The following is a 20,341-nucleotide window of genomic DNA, read 5'->3' on the forward strand; positions in this document are numbered from 1 at the left end:
AGGCATCTTATCCCCTATCCTTTGGATAGGGGATAAGATGTCTTAGCGCCAGAGTACCCCTTTAATTACCCAAAAAAGTATGTAGCTATCTGAGAGCCTAAATCATATGGTCAATCTCAAACATCAACACCAACAATATAGACCAGTGGTCTTCAACCTGCGGACCTCCAGATGTTGCAAAACTACAACTCCCAGCATGCCCGGACAGCCGTTGGCTGTCCGGGCATGCTGGGAGTTGTAGTTTTGCAACATCTGGAGGTCCGCAGGTTGAAGACCACTGATATAGACTATAATGAAACAGTCATAATTCAAAAGATAATCAATCTTTATTGTATTATAAAAATTCATAAAAACAAATAAAAAAAATATATACAATAGGTGGGTACAAGAGAACGCTCAGACAGAAAAACAAGGGGTGAGGGCAATGGTAGAAATGTCACATAATTGTGCAGGTATATGTAGGGACATGTATCGCCAAGATGGATGACAATTTAATGGTAACTCAAATAAAGTGCAAAATAATAAGAAGAATATGACCACAATTAAAATGTACCTAACGCACAGAAATAACGCACATATAATACTAGTGTGGTTCCACAGAAGGAACGGTGACTGCCACTGCTGGTACAAAAGAACCCAAAGTAAAAGACATGTGAGATACATGAACATGCACCCTACAAGGACACCTCTCACCTCAAAACCTCAAACGCGTTTTCGTTAGGCTGCACAGACATATTGGGGGTAAGGGGCTCAAGTAGAAAAAAAAAAAGGGCACTTGTAATTTAAAAAAATGATACCATGACTAAGGGTGCCATAGCCCGAAACGCGTAGGACTCTGTGAGATACATGAACATGCACCCTGCAAGGACACCTCTCACCTCAAACGCGTTTTCGTTAGGCTGCACAGACATTTTGGGGGTAAGGGGCTCAAGTAGAAAAAAAAAGGGCACTTGTAATTTAAAAAAATTATACCATGACTAAGGGTGCCAGAGCCCAAAACACGTAGGGCTCTGTGATATACATGAACATTCACCCTACAAGGACACCTCTCACCTCAAACGCGTTTCCGTTAGGCTGCACAGACATTTTGGGGGTAAGGGGCTCAAGTAGAAAAAAAAAAGGGGCACTTGTAATTTAAAAAAATGATACCATGACTAAGGGTGCCAGAGCCCAAAACGCGTAGGGCTCTGTGAGATACATGAACATTCACCCTACAAGGACACCTCTCACCTCAAACGCGTTTTCGTTAGGCTGCACAGACATTTTGGGGGTAAGGGGCTCAAATAGAAAAAAAAAGGGGCACTTGTAATTTAAAAAAATGATACCATGACTAAGGGTGCCAGAGCCCAAAACGCATAGGGCTCTGTGAGATACATGAACATTCACCCTACAAGGACACCTCTCACCTCAAACGCGTTTTCGTTAGGCTGCACAGACATTTTGGGGGTAAGGGGCTCAAGTAGAAAAAAAAAAGGGGCACTTGTAATTTAAAAAAATGATACCATGACTAAGGGTGCCAGAGCCCGAAACGCGTAGGGCTCTGTGAGATACGTGAACATGCACCCTACAAGGACATGGCATATGCCCGCTACCTCTTGACGAAGCTGCTGAGGCAGCGAAACATGTTGAGGGGGGCAGTGTAGGGAGATTTTAATCGCGCAGTCTAGCCACTTGTCAGTGTGCAACTGCAGGCACACTAAAACGCTGATTCAAACAGCTGAATACTAAAAGGGACTGGTTGTCCTTATGGTCTATTGATATAACAGATAAAGATCAAATGGCAAAGGCTGCGTCATTTTAAAGTCACATTATCATTTTGAGCACATTAGTAAAATTAATAAAGCTTGTGGGATACTATTCTAATAATATATGGGAAGAAAGGGTATTTTTGGACCCCCCAAAGGGGGTCTATGGGATTAAACATCCCTAGTTCTCTGACCTTGTAGCTACCTAGTACCTGGGGTAAACTGCCCTTTTTCCATATTACCAAACTAAATAGTAACGGAGGCACATTCAATCACGTTATCCCAATGCGTTTCAGGAGTGTCCCTAAGGCATTTTTCAGTAAAGAGCAACGCAGCATGAAACTCAATGTAATCCATGTCATCATCATTGTAGAGTTTTAAAGGGGTACTCCGGTGGAAAACTTTTTTTTTTTTTTTTTTTTTTTAAATCAACTGGTGCCAGAAAGTTAAACAGATTTGTAAATTACTTCTATAAAAAAAATCTTAATCCTTCAAGTACTTATCAGCTGCTGAATACTACAGAGGAAATTATTTTCTTTTTGGAACACAGTGCTCTCTGCTGACATCACTAGCACGGTGCTCTCTGCTGACACCTCTGTCCATTTTTAGGAACTGTCCAGAGCAGCGTATGTTTGCTGTGAGGATTTTCTCCTACTCTGGACAGTTCCTAAAATGGACAGAGATGTCAGCAGAGAGCACTGTGCTCACGATGTCAGCAGAGAGCTCTGTGTTCCAAAAAGAAAATAATTTCCTCTGTAGTATTCAGCAGCTAATAAGTACTGGAAGGATTAAGATTTTTTTTTTTTATAGAAGTAATTTACAAATCTGTTTAACTTTCTGGAGCCAGTTGATTAAAAAAAAAAAAAAAAGTTTTCCACCGGAGTACCCCTTTAAAGGCAATATGGAGCCTCTTATACAGTTAAGGTTCATCCTCCTTATAGGGACAATAGTTGTCTGTGTACTAGGCCACCGAAAGGTTCAAGGTATGAGCTCAGTAGTTGGTATGGCTTTCTTTTTCTTCTTTCTCTTACTTTCTTTTTAGTTCTCCTACATTGGCGTAAACCGTAAAATCTCCATTATCCCTTTCGTTCTGCACAAAGAAGATATTGACATTGGATAAGTCAGAACTTCAGTCAGCGTAAAATCTCTACATTGTATTTGGTTTCCATGAGGACTTCTGAGGAGAAGATAACATCCCACCACCCTTCCATCATCTCCAATGCAACCTCCTTAAAGGGGTACTCTGGTGAAAAACGTATTATTATTATTATTATTTTTTAAATCAACTGGTGCCAGAAAGTTAAACAGATTTGTAAATTACTTCTATAAAAAAAAATCTTAATCCTTCCTGTACTTCTTAGCTGCTGAATACTTCAGTGGAAATTCTTTTCTGTTTGAAACACAGAGCTCTCTGCTGACATCACGAGCACAGTGCTCTCTGCTGACATCTCTGTCCATTTTAGGAACTGTCCAGGGTAAAAGGAAATCCCCATAGCAAACATATGCTGCCCTGGGAAGTTCATAAAATGGACAGAGATGTCAGCAGAGAGCACTGTGCTCATGATTCAGCAGAGAGCATTGTGTTCCAAAAAGAAAATAATTTCCTCTGTAGTATTCAGCAGGTAATAAGTACAGGAAGGATTAACATTTTTTTTTAATAGAAGTAATTTACAAATCTGTTTAACTTTCTGACACCAGTTGATAAAAAAAAAAAAGGTTTTCCACCAGAGTACCCTTTTAAGGCCATCACGCCCCCTCCCATAGGCTTGCATTGTGGGGGCATGGCCATGGTGTCACAAGCAGGGCGTGACCATGATGTTACAAGCCTTCAGAGCTGCATTCGACGCTCTAAATGAACGCCCGGTGCAGCAGGGAGATCGCAGGGGTCCCCAGCAGCAGGACCCCCGCGATCAGACATCTTATCCCCTATCCTTTGCATAGGGGATAAGTTGTCTAGGGGCGGAGTACTCCTTTAAATTTCACACCAACTTCCGAGACTTGCACAAGGCTTCAGTGATCAAGGTACAGATTTGCTGCATGTCCCAGGTAAGTCTATAAGACTTACGTAAAATCCGTATACTGATCACTGACGCCTCATGCAACTTTTGGGCTTTGAAGTTGCCTATCCACAGCTCAGCTCCAATTGAAGTAAATGGGAGGTGGGCTGCAGTTACCCAAAATCACCACTATATTATGGCCAGCGCAGGGTTTTTGGCCCCGTTTACTGTTTAGCCTGGGGTGCCAAAAAGCTGATTGGCTGGGGTGCATCTGAGATATCCTCTGACCCCCTTGTTGTACACTCTGACTCTTCCCATCCCTAACTAACTTAAAGGGGAACTCCGGTGGAAAACATTATTTTTTTTTTTTTTAAATCAACTGGTGCCAGAAAGTCAAACAGATTTGTAAATTACTTCTATTTAAAAATCTTAATCCTTTCAGTACTTATCAGCTGCTGTATGCCCCAGCGGAAGTTCTTTTATTTTTGAATTTCTTTTCTGACTGTTGTCCACAGTGCTCTCTGCTGACACCTCTGTTCATGTCAGGAACTGTCCAGAACAGGAGAAGTTTGCTATGGGGAATTGTTACTGTTCCGGACAGTTCCTTACATGGACTAGGTGTCAGCAGAGAGCACTGTGGTCATACAGAAAATAAATTCAAAAAGAAATGAACTTCCTCTGTATTATACAGCAGCTGATAAGTACTTGAAGGATTGAGATTTTGAAATAGAAGTAATTTACAAATCTGTTTAACTTTCTGGCACCAGTTGATTTGAAAAAAAAAAAAAAACGATATATATAGGGGATAAGATGTCTGATCGCGGGGGTCACGACTCTGCCCCCATGTGACGTCACGCCCCCTCCCATAGACTTCCATTGAGGGGGTAGGGCGTGACGCCACACGGGGGCGGAGTCGTGACGTCACGATACTCCGTCCCCGTGGTCGGAAGGCAAAAGACTGAGAACCTCCATCGCTTCCGGCAGTACTTACAGGTGTGTGCTGCATGCTAGATTGCGGGGGTCCCCGCAATCAGACATCTTACCACCTATCCTTTGGATAGGGGATAAGATGTCTTGGGGCCAGAGTGCCCCTTTAAGTTAGTTAGGGATGGGAAGAGTCATGGATATACATTTTTATACTGCTCTATGGAAGAATACAGTATATTGCATTATTCCATACCAAAAATAAATATAAACTTTTACGTATAGCAACCAAAGGGAACCTGTCTCTTATTTTATGCTGTCCAAACCACAGGCAGCATGAAACACTGACAGGCTCCCTTAAAGGGGTTATCCAGGAAAAAACTTTTATATATATATATATATATATATATATATATATATATATCAACTGGCTCCAGAAAGTCAAACAGATTTGTAAATGACTTCTATTAAAAAATCTTAATCCTTTCAATACTTAGGAGTTTCTGAAGTTAAGGTTGTTCTTTTCTGTCTAAGTGCTCTCTGATGACACGTGTCTCGGGAACCGCCCAGTTTAGAAGCAAATCCCCATAGCAAACCTCTTCTAAACTGGGCGGTTCCCGAGACACGTGTCATCAGAGAGCACTTAGACAGAAAAGAACAACCTTAACTTCAGAAGCTCATAAGTACTGAAAGGATTAAGATTTTTTTAATAGAAGTAATTCACAAATCTGTTTAACTTTCTGGAGCCAGTTGATATATATAAAAAAAAGTTTTTTCCTGGATAACCCCTTTAACATTACGACTTGTAATACAGTACCTGAAATTCTGAATTCGCGTAAATGTTTTCAGGATCCTGTATTGGAGGGAAACACGAAAGAAGGTTAGAAATACATTCACTACGAATGTGAACAGGAATACACTTAATATGACCACCAGATGTTTGACCATTTACCACATGAATCCCTAGGATGGTCCTGACTTGTATAGACATTGTATTACTGCATATGGATGTTATAGAGGGGGGGGGATGCAAAATCAGGACAACCCCACTGACCTGCTCTGTCAGCGTTCAGGGTGATACGAAAAGGAGGGGTCAAAAAGGAAACGTCTGTGGTTAAAGTAACATCAGTGGTATTGTTAATGGCTGTGACTATAAATAAATGCCAAACCAAACTGACTAGGTGATCATAAAAGAGCAAAAAAGACCTCGCAAATGGCGCTGCTGGTTCCGTGGAGATGTAGGAATAAACCAAAATCCAAGTTGGAATATTGTAAAAGCTTGTGGATTTTATTGCAAATGAATAAAACCAATAAAAGCAATAGCAATAAAAGAGTGATACAAGTTAAGATTACGCGTTTCGGGGGAGCCACCCCCTTCTTCAGATCAGTATGCAGACTATACAAACAGAGATTCTATAAATACTGGAAAAAAGGGCGCCAGGTACATTAGGGGGCGGAGTTATGCAAATTACATACATGTGAAACAATAGGAAAAATTAGGAAAAACCACAGAAACCGAATGTAATCAAAGAATGTACATCTTATATAGGTAACAGTGGGGACCAAATGTTATTAAGACAGGGAATTCAATGTGTGGCTCAAAGATGAGGCTGCCGATGTCTGGCAGTATCAGGCCACACATCCGGACCTCAGATGAAAACATCCGGGGTCCAGATGTGAGCCAGAACAGCTCTGACAGCGGCCGTGATGTGTAATGCGAGGGCGCGCGTCAGGGGGGAGTTGCCACGGACGCGTTGCTAAGGTGCGTGCGTCACGTGGCTTGTGCGGCCAATCAGGAAGCAGTGATCCCGGAGAGCTGTCAGTGGTATGCTGACAGCTCCGTGCGCTGCATCTAACAGTGTGTAGCTCTGTGTAAGCTGGCGAGAACTGCAGGGGGATGGAAGAGGATATCCAGAAATGATTAAATTGATTTAAATAAGAATGAAGTGTGTTATTTAGGGGAGAGTGATGCATGATACAGGGGGATGGGGGGATACGGAGCATGAGAGGACTAAGAAAGAAAATAGGAGAGTGTGATGACTAATATCCCCATCCCCCTGTATCATGCATCACTCTCCCCTAAATAACACACTTCATTCTTATTTAAATCAATTTAATCATTTCTGGATATCCTCTTCCATCCCCCTGCAGTTCTCGCCAGCTTACACAGAGCTACACACTGTTAGATGCAGCGCACGGAGCTGTCAGCATACCACTGACAGCTCTCCGGCATCACTGCTTCCTGATTGGCCGCACTAGCCACGTGACGCACGCACCTTAGCAACGCGTCCGTGGCAACTCCCCCCTGACGCGCGCCCTCGCATTACACATCACGGCCGCTGTCAGAGCTGTTCTGGCTCACATCTGGACCCCGGATGTTTTCATCTGAGGTCCGGATGTGTGGCCTGATACTGCCAGACATCGGCAGCCTCATCTTTGAGCCACACACTGAATTCCCTGTCTTAATAACATTTGGTCCCCACTGTTACCTATATAAGATGTACATTCTTTGATTACATTCGGTTTCTGTGGTTTTTCCTAATTTTTCCTATTGTTTCACATGTATGTAATTTGCATAACTCCGCCCCCTAATGTACCTGGCGCCCTTTTTTCCAGTATTTATAGAATCTCTGTTTGTATAGTCTGCATACTGATCTGAAGAAGGGGGTGGCTCCGCCGAAACGCGTAATCTTAACTTGTATCACTCTTTTATTGCTATTGCTTTTATTGGTTTTATTCATTTGCAATAAAATCCACAAGCTTTTACAATATTCCAACTTGGATTTTGGTTTATTCCTACATCTCCACGGAACCAGCAGCGCCATTTGCGAGGTCTTTTTTGCTCTTTTATGATCACCTACTCTCTCCAGGAGACGGTTTTTACCTCACCTGTAACCTCAGGCTCAGCAGCGGCTCCGGCTATTTTGTAACCCGTGCATTGGGTTGATATGCAAGTTTAATACTTGCTCTAAGGTGAGCAGTTACTACCTAAGGGGCCTGCAAGCCCCGCACCTACTTCCCTTCCTTTTCCCTCAACCAGCCAACGGTATCACACGAGGCGCCCTCTCTGGTCTCTCTTTTTTTCTCCCCATACAGGTAAACCAAACTGACTATCATGGAAGTACAAATTCCACAAACCACTTTTGTAACAATCGCTCTCTGCCAGGCTGTGCATGCTGCTCTCTGGTCATTGAGGAGTTACAGTCAATGAACCAATCAGCTGCTGAGGTGGGGCATTTCATTTCCTCCTCAGCATTCTGGTGGGGATCTTGATTTGTAGTTCTGTTTTTCTTAATTTTAGCCTTGTCCTGTCTGCAGTTTTGTCTGCACTTGTTGCTGTTTTATTCTTGTTTATTTTGACCCTTGCTTGTATCCTGACCATTCCCGTACCCTGGCTGGTTTCCTAACCTTTCCTTTAGTCTGGCTTGTATCCTAACCGTTCCTGTACCCTGGCTTGTTTCCTAACATTTCCTTTACCCTTACTTGTTTCCTGACCTTTCTTTTACCCTGGCTTGTTTCCTGACCTTTCTTTTACCCTGACTTGTTTCCTGATCTTTCTTTTACCCTGGCTTGTTTCCTGACCTTTCTTTTACCCTGGCTTGTTTCCTGACCTTTCTTTTACCCTGGCTTGTTTCCCGACCTTTCTTTTACCCTGGCTTGTTTCCTGATCTTTCTTTTACCCTGGCTTGTTTCCTGACCTTTCTTTTACCCTGGCTTGTTTCCTGACCTTTCTTTTACCCTGGCTTGTTTCCTGACCTTTCTTTTACCCTGGCTTGTTTCCTGACCTTTCCTTTAACCTGGCTTCTTTCCTGTTAGTTCTTTTGCTTCTTTTTGTTTGTACCTGGACTTGTATGCTTGCTTGTGTTTTGCACATTATCTCGGTATAGCTCTGAACCATTGCTTTTCCTGTTTTGCCTCTTGCCTTGTGTGTTACTACTTCTACTTTATCTTGTTTGAACCTAAATCAAAAACCATTGCTTTTCCTGTTTTGCCTCTTGCCTTGTGTGTTACTACTTCTACTTTATCTTGTTTGAACCTAAATCTGTATTCTTAACCTGTATTCTGACCTGAATTAAGTTACCTGCATCTTCTACCTGGTAGTCAATACTCCTGCTGTTATATGTTCTTGGTTCCCTGTTTGTCATTACTCTTGGTTAACCCTTTATGACCTGACCTGTTTCCCTGACATTTACGTTTTGTTTTTTTTTTGCTATTTTGACTTTTGACACCCCTGCTCTTTAGTCCATTGCAGGGACCATCGCCCAGTTGAGAGTCCGCTACCTAGGGCAGATTTCCAAGTAGGCAGGGACAGTGTTCTGTGTGAAAACAGGGCCTCACAATTCCCTGCTTGACGTGACAAAGGTATGGAATGTGTTACTAAAATTTCTGTGTTGTAAGCCATACAGATAAACCAGACAACAAATGAAACACTGTGATTTGCATTAACTTGTATGGCCAATTCGAACAGGGTGAAATCACAGACAGGTCGGTGTTCAGCAATAAGGCAACTTTTGCAGGCGCAAAGTCTACAATCCCTTCTCTTTATGGAGGATCCTGTCACTGGTCAGTCCTACCTGGAGATGTTATAGGAATGGCTTAAACCAAGATCTGCCATACATAGTCTATAATCAGGATAGTCATCTCCACATTTCCATTTGGATACCTAAATAAATACTCTACCGGAACGTTGAAATGGCTGCGTTGGAAACAACGATTCACCAATGTTGTGCTGACCTCTACGATCACCATATCTAACACCATCTGACTTATTTTTGTGGGGGCTACATCAAGGACTTAGTGTATCTGCCCCCCCCCCCCCCCACACACACACACACACACACCACCACCACAGCATCTGACCAACCTAAGACTGCATCACAGACACAGTGAAGTTCAAATTCGAGGAGATGCTGGAGAGAGGCATCTGGACAGAACTGGACGACCGCCTAGATGTCTGCCCTGTCACCAATGGAAATCACTGACAACATCTGTAGTGTATAGATAAAACTGGGATAGATGGTGCATCTTTTCATATAAAAGGGGTACTCCGCTGTTCAGCATTTAGAACAAACGGTTCCGAAATGCTGGAGCCGGCGCCGGGAGCTTGTGACGTCATAGCCCCGCCCAATTATGACTTCACGCCCTGCCCCCTCAATGCTAGTCTATGGGAGGGGGCATATTGGGGGTACAAAGCCACTAAGCCACAAAGCCACTTTGCCCATTGGGGGTACAAAGCCACTAATACTTTACTCTATATAAAATAATATCATAAATGTCCTCAGGCCTTCACTTACATGAGTATTCATCATCCCATCCGTGGTAATGACCCATATGGGGCCCCCCGCTATGTAAGAGTTCGGTGTTGATATTTTCTTTTTCTGTAATCTAGAATAGGTATAAGAACAATACATATATGTAAGTATAATCAGTACAATAGATTTCAGTTAACGATACTCGACAAAGCTGAAGTACCCCAAAACCAGTGTAAGGTGCCCCAAGAAATATTGTTAATGTATCTGGTCAAACAGTATTAGGGTTCATTATAAAATGTGTGGAAGAAGGAAGGATTGTCCGGCACCAGGTATGCTCTAAAAGATCACTTTTTATTCATGCCATAGCAAGGAAACAGACATCACTGGACTGTAGTAAACTGACGCGTTTCGCGAAACGCGTCAGTTTACTACAGTCCTGTGATGTCTGTTTCCTTGCTATGGCATGAATAAAAAGTGATCTTTTAGAGCATACCTGGTGCCGGACAATCCTTCCTTCTTATACGCTGTTGAAGCCAGGGTGGGACCGGCGGGTCCGTGGCAGCACAGGTGTGTTGGGGATCTGCCTCCGGAGGTGAGCGGACACCATTGCATTTGGACGTATAAAATGTGTGGGGTCCCTTATAAAGAGTGCCCCAGAAGCAGTGTCATAGTGGTGAGATAAACACGGAGAGAGTCTCCAGATATGTATTATTAATGAGCTCAGATAAATAGAGTCACAATGCTCCAGAAAGTGCCCAGATAAACCAAGTCAGAGTACTCACTAACAATGGCTGACAAGTCCTTATAAAAAAAAAAAAAAGTACAAAATACCAATGTGTCAAGATAAACAAGGAAAATACTTGCAACTAACATACCTGCACCTTATATACCTGCACCTTATATACCTGCACCTTATATACCTGCACCTTATATACCTGCAATTTATATACCTGCACCTTATATACCTGCACCTTATATACCTGCAATTTATATACCTGCACCTTATATACCTGCACCTTATATACCTGCACCTTATATAACTGCAACTAACATACCTGCACCTTATATACCTGCACCTTATATACCTGCACCTTATATACCTGCAATTTATATACCTGCACCTTATATACCTGCACCTTATATACCTGCAATTTATATACCTGCACCTTATATACCTGCACCTTATATACCTGCAACTAACATACCTGCACCTTATATGCCTGCACCTTATATACCTGCACCTTATATACCTGCAACTAACATACCTGCACCTTATATACCTGCACCTTATATACCTGCAGTTTATATACCTGCACCTTATATACCTGCATTTTACATACCTGAACCATATATACCTGCATTCTATATACCTGCAATTTATATACCTGCACCATATATACCTAACCCATGGGGTGGCAGCATCCCGGGACTCCTTACTCCTCATTACTACCAGTGCCTTATATACCTGCACCTTATATACCTGCACCTTATATACCTGCAATTTATATACCTGCACCTTATATACTTGCACCTTATATACCTGCACCTTATATACCTGCAACTAACATACCTGCACCTTATATACCTGCACCTTATATACCTGCACCTTATATACCTGCAATTTATATACCTGCACCTTATATACCTGCACCTTATATACCTGCAATTTATATACCTGCACCTTATATGCCTGCACCTTATATACCTGCAACTAACATACCTGCACCTTATATGCCTGCACCTTATATACCTGCACCTTATATACCTGCACCTTATATACCTGCAACTAACATACCTGCACCTTATATACCTGCACCTTATATACCTGCAGTTTATATACCTGCACCTTATATACCTGCAGTTTATATACCTGCAGTTTATATACCTGCACCTTATATACCTGTATTCTATATACCTGCAATTTATATACCTGCACCTTATTTACCTGCATTCTATATACAGACACCTTATATACCTGCAATCTATATACCTGCACCTTATATACCTGCAATTTATATACCTGCACCTTATATACCTGCACCTTATATACCTGAATTCTATATACCTGCACCTTATTTACCTGCATTCTATATAGACACCTTATATCCCTGCATTCTATATACCTGCACCTTATATACCTGCACCTTACATACCTGCATTCTATATACCTGCACCTTATATACCTGTATTCTATATACTGTACCTGCACCTTATACACCTGCATTTTACATACCTGAACCATATATACCTGCATTCTATATACCTGCAATTTATATACCTGCACCATATATACCTAACCCATGGGGTGGCAGCATCCCGGGACTCCTTACTCCTCATTACTACCAGTGCCTTATATACCTGCACCTTACTTTCCTGCATTCTTTATACCTGTGCCTTATATACCTGCACCTTTCATACCTGCACCTTACATACCTGTAATCTTTATACCTGCAATCTATGTACCTTCTTCACCTTACTTTCCTGCATTCTTTATACCGGCACCTTATATACCTGCAATCTATATACCTACACCTTATATACCTGCAATCTATATACCTGCACCTTATATACCTGCAATCTTTATACCTGCACCTTATATACCTGCAATCTATATACCTGCACCTTATATACCTGCAATCTATATACCTGCACCTTATATACCTGCAATCTATATACCTGCACCTTATAAACCTGCAATCTATATACCTGCACCTTATATACCTGCAATCTTTATACCTGCACCTTATATACCTGCAATCTATATACCTGCACCTTATATACCTGCAATCTATATATCTGCACCTTATACACCTGCAATCTATATACCTGCACCTTATAAACCTGCAATCTATATACCTGCACCTTATATACTTGCAATCTATATACCTGCACCTTATATACCTGCAATCTTTATACCTGCACCTTATATACCTGCAATCTTTATACCTGCACCTTATATACCTGCAATCTATATACCTGCACCTTATAAACCTGCAATCTATATACCTGCACCTTATATACCTGCAATCTTTATACCTGCACCTTATATACCTGCAATCTATATACCTGCACCTTATAAACCTGCAATCTATATACCTGCACCTTATATACCTGCAATCTTTATACCTGCACCTTATATACCTGCAATCTATATACCTGCACCTTATAAACCTGCAATCTATATACCTGCACCTTATATACCTGCAATCTATATACCTGCACTTCCTGATCATGTAGGCCGCACCGATAACACACGGTATCAGGAAGGCGAGAATTCCTCCAACACTCAGGATAGGTTTTGTCCAATCAACTATAAAATGAAACATATTATCAGTTATTACATTTTGAAATACAATTTATCTATAAAATATCATAATTCTAATAAATAAAATAACTTCACAAAATGTAGTTTATACCCAAGAATGACCTGACACGCAAATGAGATGCAACAGGGTCCAACTCATCTGGTTACACTTGTTATACTGTAGATGCCAGAATCTGTGAGGTTTGAGGATACCCGGCAGAGCTGTTACAGTATATTAACACAGCGCCACCTGCTGGTCACTATATAAAAATCTATATTTGTCGCCATTGGGATTGATGTAACTTTCTAAATTTAATCCGATTAGGGTCCAGTGGAACTCGGGGAGTGTGGGTAACACATGCCAACACAATAACTCAGTTTTTTTTCTTGCAGCACTCTGGTCCTAAGTTTAAAGCCCAACAAGGACAAAACCTGCAAGGAGTCTGTAGGTTCTCCCTGTGTTTGTGTGGGTTTCCTCCAGGTACTCCTGTTGAAAGCACCATTGGAACAGGGGCTAATCTGAGGAATGACAAGTTCTGTACAGCGCTGCAGAATATGGAGCTATATACTGTAAATAAAGGAATTGTTATTATGCCAAATTGGGGCATTAAAGGGGTACTCCACCCCTGGACATCTTATGCCCTATCCAAAGGATAGGGGGATAAGATGTCTGATTACTAGGTCCCGCCGCTGGGGACCCCCCGTGATCTCGGCTGCGGCACCTGGGACATCCGGGGCACGGAGCGAACTTCGCTCTGTGTCGGATGACTGGCGATGCGGGGCGGAGGCTTGTGACATCACGGCTGCGCCCCGTTCGTGACGTCACAACCATGCCCCCTCAATGCAAGTCTATGGGGGGGGCGTGACTGCCGTCACGCCCCCTCCAATAGACTTGCATTGAAGGGGCGTGGCCGTGACATCACAAGCGGGGCGCAGCCGTGATGTCACAAGCCTCCGGCACTGCACCCGACACTCTAAACGAACGCTGGGTGCTGCACCAAGATTGTGGGGATCCACAGCAGCGGGACCTCCGCAATCAGACATCTTATCCCCTATCCTTTGGATAGAGGATAAGATTTCTAGGGGCGGAGTACCCCTTTAAAACCTGGGTAGAATATTCCCCTTTGAACAAGGTCTAAGTTGAAATGAACAAATCTATGACGGCACATTTCCTACTATGGAATAGTATTACCCTCATATAGGTGGCACAGATCATGTACAGAGATAAATGTCAGCATTTCTACCCTCAGTGTCTTATGGGAAGGTGATGTGGCTTCGTAAGAAAAAAAAAAAATCCCCTTTACAATGGATCTTCATTGATTTTTTTAAATTTTTTTTATTTTTATTTTTTATTATTATACACTCTTATCATACACCTGAATTTGTTAAGTCACTCCAAGTCATTGTCATTGTTATGCCATGTATTGTAGTGCAGTTCTGGAGTATAATACAGGATGTAACTGGGGTCATGGGATGCGGGTTCAGCTCAGGACTTAAATAAGATTTTTTTTTTTTGTATGTGTTAAGATCGACTGTTTCATCTCAGTATAAAAAGACCAGAAAACCACTACAGACAGAAGTAGCTGTGGTCAAAAGTCCACACTTGATTTGAGGCACAGAACAGCACTTGGTTGATTTGCAGCCAAAAAACACATCTCTGTGCATTGTGAACCTAACAGGTGTCACTCATACTTATGCCTTTAAAATTGTATTAAACTCTGCAGTAATTTGAGAGGTCGTAGTTATTTATTTATTTATTTTTTGTTGGGGGGGGGGGGGGGGGGATGTGTTGGCTATAATTCCACAAATAGCTTCTCTTCCGTGCTCTGCATCAAACTCCACACTTGAACAGATGAGGAACAATGAATGGGGGGAAAGAAGGTAAGGTTTTTTGTTGTTTAAATAATGGTGAGGGGGTACCTATTTAGCTAAGGTAGAAACTACCTACCCACTGGGGACACCTACTAGGGAAACTTACTCCCTGGGTTGGCCTATCAACCCTGTCCACCTGATGTGGGTAACAACCTACCTACTGGAGAGACCTGTCTACCTACTTGGGGCCCCCAATTACCTAATGGGGACCTAAATACCTACTGGGACCATATAAATACCTAATTGAGAAACTAGTAACTACCTATCTACTGAGGGTGCATTTCCACCTACTGGGAGATCTACCAACCAACAAGGGGAACCAACCTTCTGGAAGACTTTTCTACCCCCCTGGGGTCACCTACTTACCTCCTGGGAGACCTACCTTCCTAATTGAGGAAACTACATACCTACTGAGAGAATCCATCTTCCTACTAGGGAACTACCTAGCTTCTAGGGGAACATACTTACCTAAAACTTGAACTGTTCCCATGCCAAAAAACTTACTAACCCAATCTTGATGCAGGAAACCAAGGGGTGGGTGCATTTTAACCATTTGGGGCAACATGGGTGGGAAAGAGGAGAGGAGGATGCTGGGAAAGTGATCTAAGGCTAAGATGTTTGTCCAGCAGATTCTGTAGAGATGAGTCAATGCTAGAAGAAGCCCTCATGGCAGTCCGAGCCAAAGGGAGAAGATATAAAAAGAGAATGTCACCCATAGTCACTGGATATAACCGTAGTGTAATTACTTAAATGGTGTGAAGGACTTGTGTAGAGCTGGTGTCCACCACTATATGGTCATGTATGGAGGAAATATTGTTCTGTATATAGTGTTTTGTATAGTAATAGTATGGTGGTATTATCCTGCGCAATTTACAATGTGGTCAGGTTGTTCACTTCCCTGTACTAACCATGAAAGGGAAATAAAGGGATTGAGTCAAACTGACTGGGTTCTCACCCTCCTGGGCCCCATAGCAGCCACATAATCTGCCTCTATGGTACATACGTGTAATCTTACAGCTGATCCTTAGGTTCCTTTGCACAGCTGGTGACTTGGCTCCTGAATGGTGGCTCGCGTGGCAGCTGACATTCACCCCATCGTGATCTCTGGATGCCTGAAACAGTAGCTTAGATTCTACTTTCCACACTCCTTCACCCTGATAGGTACGTGTAACGATAACATGTCCTTCAGGAGAAGACCAGACCAGATCCGCAACATCTGAAGAACATGTGTAGGTTGTGGAACATTTTAGAGTAACATTTGTAGCCTCTGGGATTGTATCATTGGGAAAAACCAATATGGGACTTGGAGGGTCATCTGAAGTCAAAGAAAAAATCATTAGTTATATGAAAAAGTTTCCCAATAAATGACCAAAATACTGTACATACAAAAAATATCAATATCAAAACAAAGTTTACTAAACTTGCGAAAGGCCTTGAGATATGATATTAGGTCATAAAGCAATGGACAGGTAGGTAAACAAAGGACATTGAATTCCCTGCCATACTACTGTTCTACTGTATAACTTATTAACCATTTAAACCCTAACGTTAAAAGGGAGAGAGTTGTCTACAGCAGACAAACCCTATCAAAAATCCCATTATCCATTTACCTAAAATGGTCAACCGGACAATAGCGTTGTATGAAAACTTAAAATGATCCATTTCCACCCGGAACTTGTAGATCTTTGAGTTTTCAGGCCGGACATTGTGGATTTTTATGGAGCAGTTACCATCGCCCAAGTCTCCTACAAAAATCGTGTGATTTTTGGGAACTTTACTTTTAATAAATACTTCATCTTTTGTATTTTCGTTAATGGTGTTATACCATATTCCTCTAATGTTTTCACTTGATATTTTAGGATCTGAATAGTTATAAGTGCAGGGGATAACCACACAGGACCCTTGGATTGCCCAAAGAGTCTTAGGGATTTCACTGTGATATTTTGCAGTGCTGTATTGAAGACCTGAAAAAGAGAACAAAAATATCACAAAAGTTTACAAAATGAATACAAAATATTAGTTTTTTTAATCTAAGGCTAAGTTCACATCAGTGTTGTGCTCTGCCCTTAGCTGATCCCTGCTTTATGTGCCAAACAGACCCAGAACAAGTTGGAACATGACGGACACCACCTGGTCCCGACGGGTCCCATTGACTTTGAATAGGGTCTGTCGAGTTTCTCTCAGGTGTCTGTTGTTTAGCGGATAAAAAATTACTGCAGTGTTTTATTCTTCACTCAAATCCTGTAGTTTGAACTGACTCTGAATGGAGATCAATGCTGGTGTGAACTAGGCCTAAGTAGTTGTTTTCTTCTACTATCAAATTGTAAGGCCTTTCAGTATTGACAACAGCATTTATAGGGTTAATACTGCTAAGAGCAGTGTGGTCTTGGTCTTGGCAGTTGCAGCGGGATCCAGGCTGTGATTGACAGTGGGGCCGGCACAAAATCAGCTGGCAAGAGAATAGTCAAAATACAGGCAAAGGACAGAATAGGTCAGAATACAGGAAACAGGAAAGATGTTCCCGCCCTCAGGAGGTGTGAGCGCTGCAGATGTTTGGTCTGGCTCCACCACCTCCTGATTGGTTGGCCGTTATGGCAACAGTATGATGACCCCTGCAGGGACAGGATGTGGCGCACAAGCAAGGATGGGTACGTTTATTCCAGGTACCTTTTAATAAGAGTGCAATGAATAAATTTCTTCTCTGATCCATTGAAGAGCTAAGGAGAAAACATAGACACTTCTATTACCTTGCTGCCTTCACATTCGCACATTCTTATATCAGTTGGTCAAACTACAAACAGCCAGTTTTGCAACAGCTGGAGGCACCCTGTTTGGGAAACGCTGCTCTAGATCCTTTTGACCAACAGTTACAAAAAAATGAAAAGCAGATAATGTAACTGTAACTATGTAACTATGTAATAACCAAACCATTAATTCTGCTAAAGTTGGATTTTCACAAAAAATGATGCAAGGTATCGGGAATATTAGAATCGCTGTTAGGGGTGGAGATTAGGGTTAGGGGCTAGGATTAAGGTTTGGATTAGAGGTAAGGATTAGAGGTAAGGATTAGAGGTTAGGATTAAGGTTTGGATTAGGGGTTAGGATTAGAGGTTAGGATTAGAGGTTAGGACTAGGGGTTAGGATTAGAGGTTAGGATTAGGGGTTAGGATTAGGGGTTTACGATTAGAGGTTAGGACTAGAGGTTAGGATTAAGGTTTGGATTAGGGGTTAGGATTAGAGGTTAGGATTAGGGGTTGGGATTAGGGGTTTACGATTAGAGGTTAGGATTAGGGGTTAGGATTAGGGGTTAGGATTAGGGGTTAGGATTAGAGGTTAGGACGAGGGGTTAGGACTAGGGGTTAGGATTAAGGTTTGGATTAGAGGTTAGGATTAGGGGTTAGGATTAGGGTTAGGGGTAAGGGTTAGGATTCGGATTAGGATAAAAGGTTAGGATTTGGGGTTACGGTTAGGATTAGGGGTTAGATTTAGGATTGGGGGTTAGTATTAGGGATAAGGGTAAGGACTAGGGGTTAGGATTAGAGTTTTGGGTTAGGGAGTGAGAAGGACTGTAAAGCAGAAAAGGGTGTCCCTGTACGAAGGTTCACACTCGGCTACAGGGACACAATTTTCTTCATTACAGTACGCAATGCATTTCCGATCAGTCCTAGCACCAGCGGAATATGCAGATTTTATGCAGTGTGAACGTAGCCAAATAGTTTTCCATTTGTCAGGAACAGAGGGGCGTAGCAACAGAATAGAAACAACCTTGGAACCAGGACGCCCACGGCTACAGAATTAGGTACAAATCAGATATTTTTTATATACCAAAACATAAAGTTATAATGTTATTTTTACAGCAAAATTTTATATGCAAAAAAAAATTCTAAAATGTTGCTTTCTTCCATTATGCCCCTAAAAAAGACTTAATAAACATTAATTAGTAAGTTATATGAATGTTTGAGACTCTTTTTTGCTAGTGTGATCAGTCAGTTATATGAATCCTAAGATGGTTCTATTAAAGAAATTGTAAAATCATCACAACTTTAAGTACATAGAAAAATTTGTACTACACAAAAAAAATAAAAATAAGCACATATAGGGCTGTGTAGATAGAAAGAAAAAAAATATGACTTTTGGATTGACATTGTGAAAAAATTATTTGGGAAAAAGTTGCAAAAGAAATTGCTTAAAATAAGCTGATGACTAAGGGCTTGTTCACATTTCCGTCGGGCTCTGTTATACGGAGCTCTGTCAGACAGTCCGTCGGAACGACAGGAGCTTAGCTGAGAAAATAAATTGTGCATGCACTATGTTTTCTCCTCCGGTAAACTACCCGATCCCTGAAGGACCACAATCAAGTCACCCAGTGGTGAACCCGGTGCAGTCAGTTGTGCTCTGATCCGTTTTGGGGACCATTGGCGCAAAAAATTAAAAATAAGAACTGACCAAGAACAGGACAGAGCACAACGGCAATGTGAATCTAAGCCTAATGGGTTAAATCAGTGAACCATGAATAGTAATAAAACTTTAAATTAAACCTTTTAAAGGGATTTTTTTTTTGACTGTGCTACAGGGGCTGTAAAGTTAGAGTAATTCATAATATAGTGTCTGTACCTGTGTTTCATGGTGGTCTCGCAATTCTTATGTGATTTTTGCCCCAAGGTTTATTTTTAACAGCATAAAAAATGACTGTTGTCTCATGTTTTCCCAGGTTGCCGTGCAGCCCTGTCACGATTCGGCTTACAGGTAGTGGATCCTCTGTGTCAGCGAGGGATTGGCGTGGACCGTGCTAGTGGACCGGTTCTAAGAGGCTACTGGTATTCACCAGAGCCCGCCGCAAAGCGGGATGGTCTTGCTGCGGCAGTAGCAACCAGGTCGTATCCACTAGCAACGGCTCAACCTCGCTGACTGCTGAGAAGGCGTGGGACAGAAGGACTAGGCAGAGGCAAGGTCAGACGTAGCAGAAGGTCGGGGCAGGCGGCAAGGTTCGTAGTCAAGATGGATAGCAGGAGTTCAGGTAACACAGGCTTTGGACACACTAAACGCTTTCACTGGCACACGGCAACAAGATCCGGCAAGGGAGTGCAGGGGCAGTGAGCAGATATAGTCTGGGAGCAGGTGGAAGCCAATTAAGCTAATTGGACCAGGCACCAATCATTGGTGCACTGGCCCTTTAAGTCTCAGAGAGCCGGCGCGCGCGCGCCCTAGAGAGCGGAGCCGCGCGCGCCAGCACATGACAGCAGGGGA

At 42.2% G+C, this 20,341-nt stretch overlaps 1 protein-coding gene across 1 annotated transcript; it reads right to left on the minus strand.

Moving 5' to 3' along the window:
• Nucleotides 1–2,670: 2,670 nt before the first annotated feature.
• On the minus strand, nucleotides 2,671–17,804 carry LOC130294295 (myelin-associated glycoprotein-like). The gene is made up of 7 exons (XM_056543908.1): nucleotides 17,762–17,804; nucleotides 16,705–17,058; nucleotides 16,098–16,409; nucleotides 13,135–13,228; nucleotides 9,961–10,051; nucleotides 5,484–5,519; nucleotides 2,671–2,835 (listed from the first exon to the last, which is right to left on the minus strand). The coding sequence occupies exons 1-7, from the start codon at nucleotides 17,802–17,804 to the stop codon at nucleotides 2,773–2,775; spliced, it is 993 nt and encodes a 330-aa protein (XP_056399883.1). The 3' UTR covers nucleotides 2,671–2,772.
• Nucleotides 17,805–20,341: the final 2,537 nt, after the last annotated feature.

Source organism: Hyla sarda, chromosome 10, assembly GCF_029499605.1.
Source record: "Hyla sarda isolate aHylSar1 chromosome 10, aHylSar1.hap1, whole genome shotgun sequence".
NCBI classification, from domain to species: Eukaryota; Metazoa; Chordata; class Amphibia; order Anura; family Hylidae; genus Hyla; species Hyla sarda.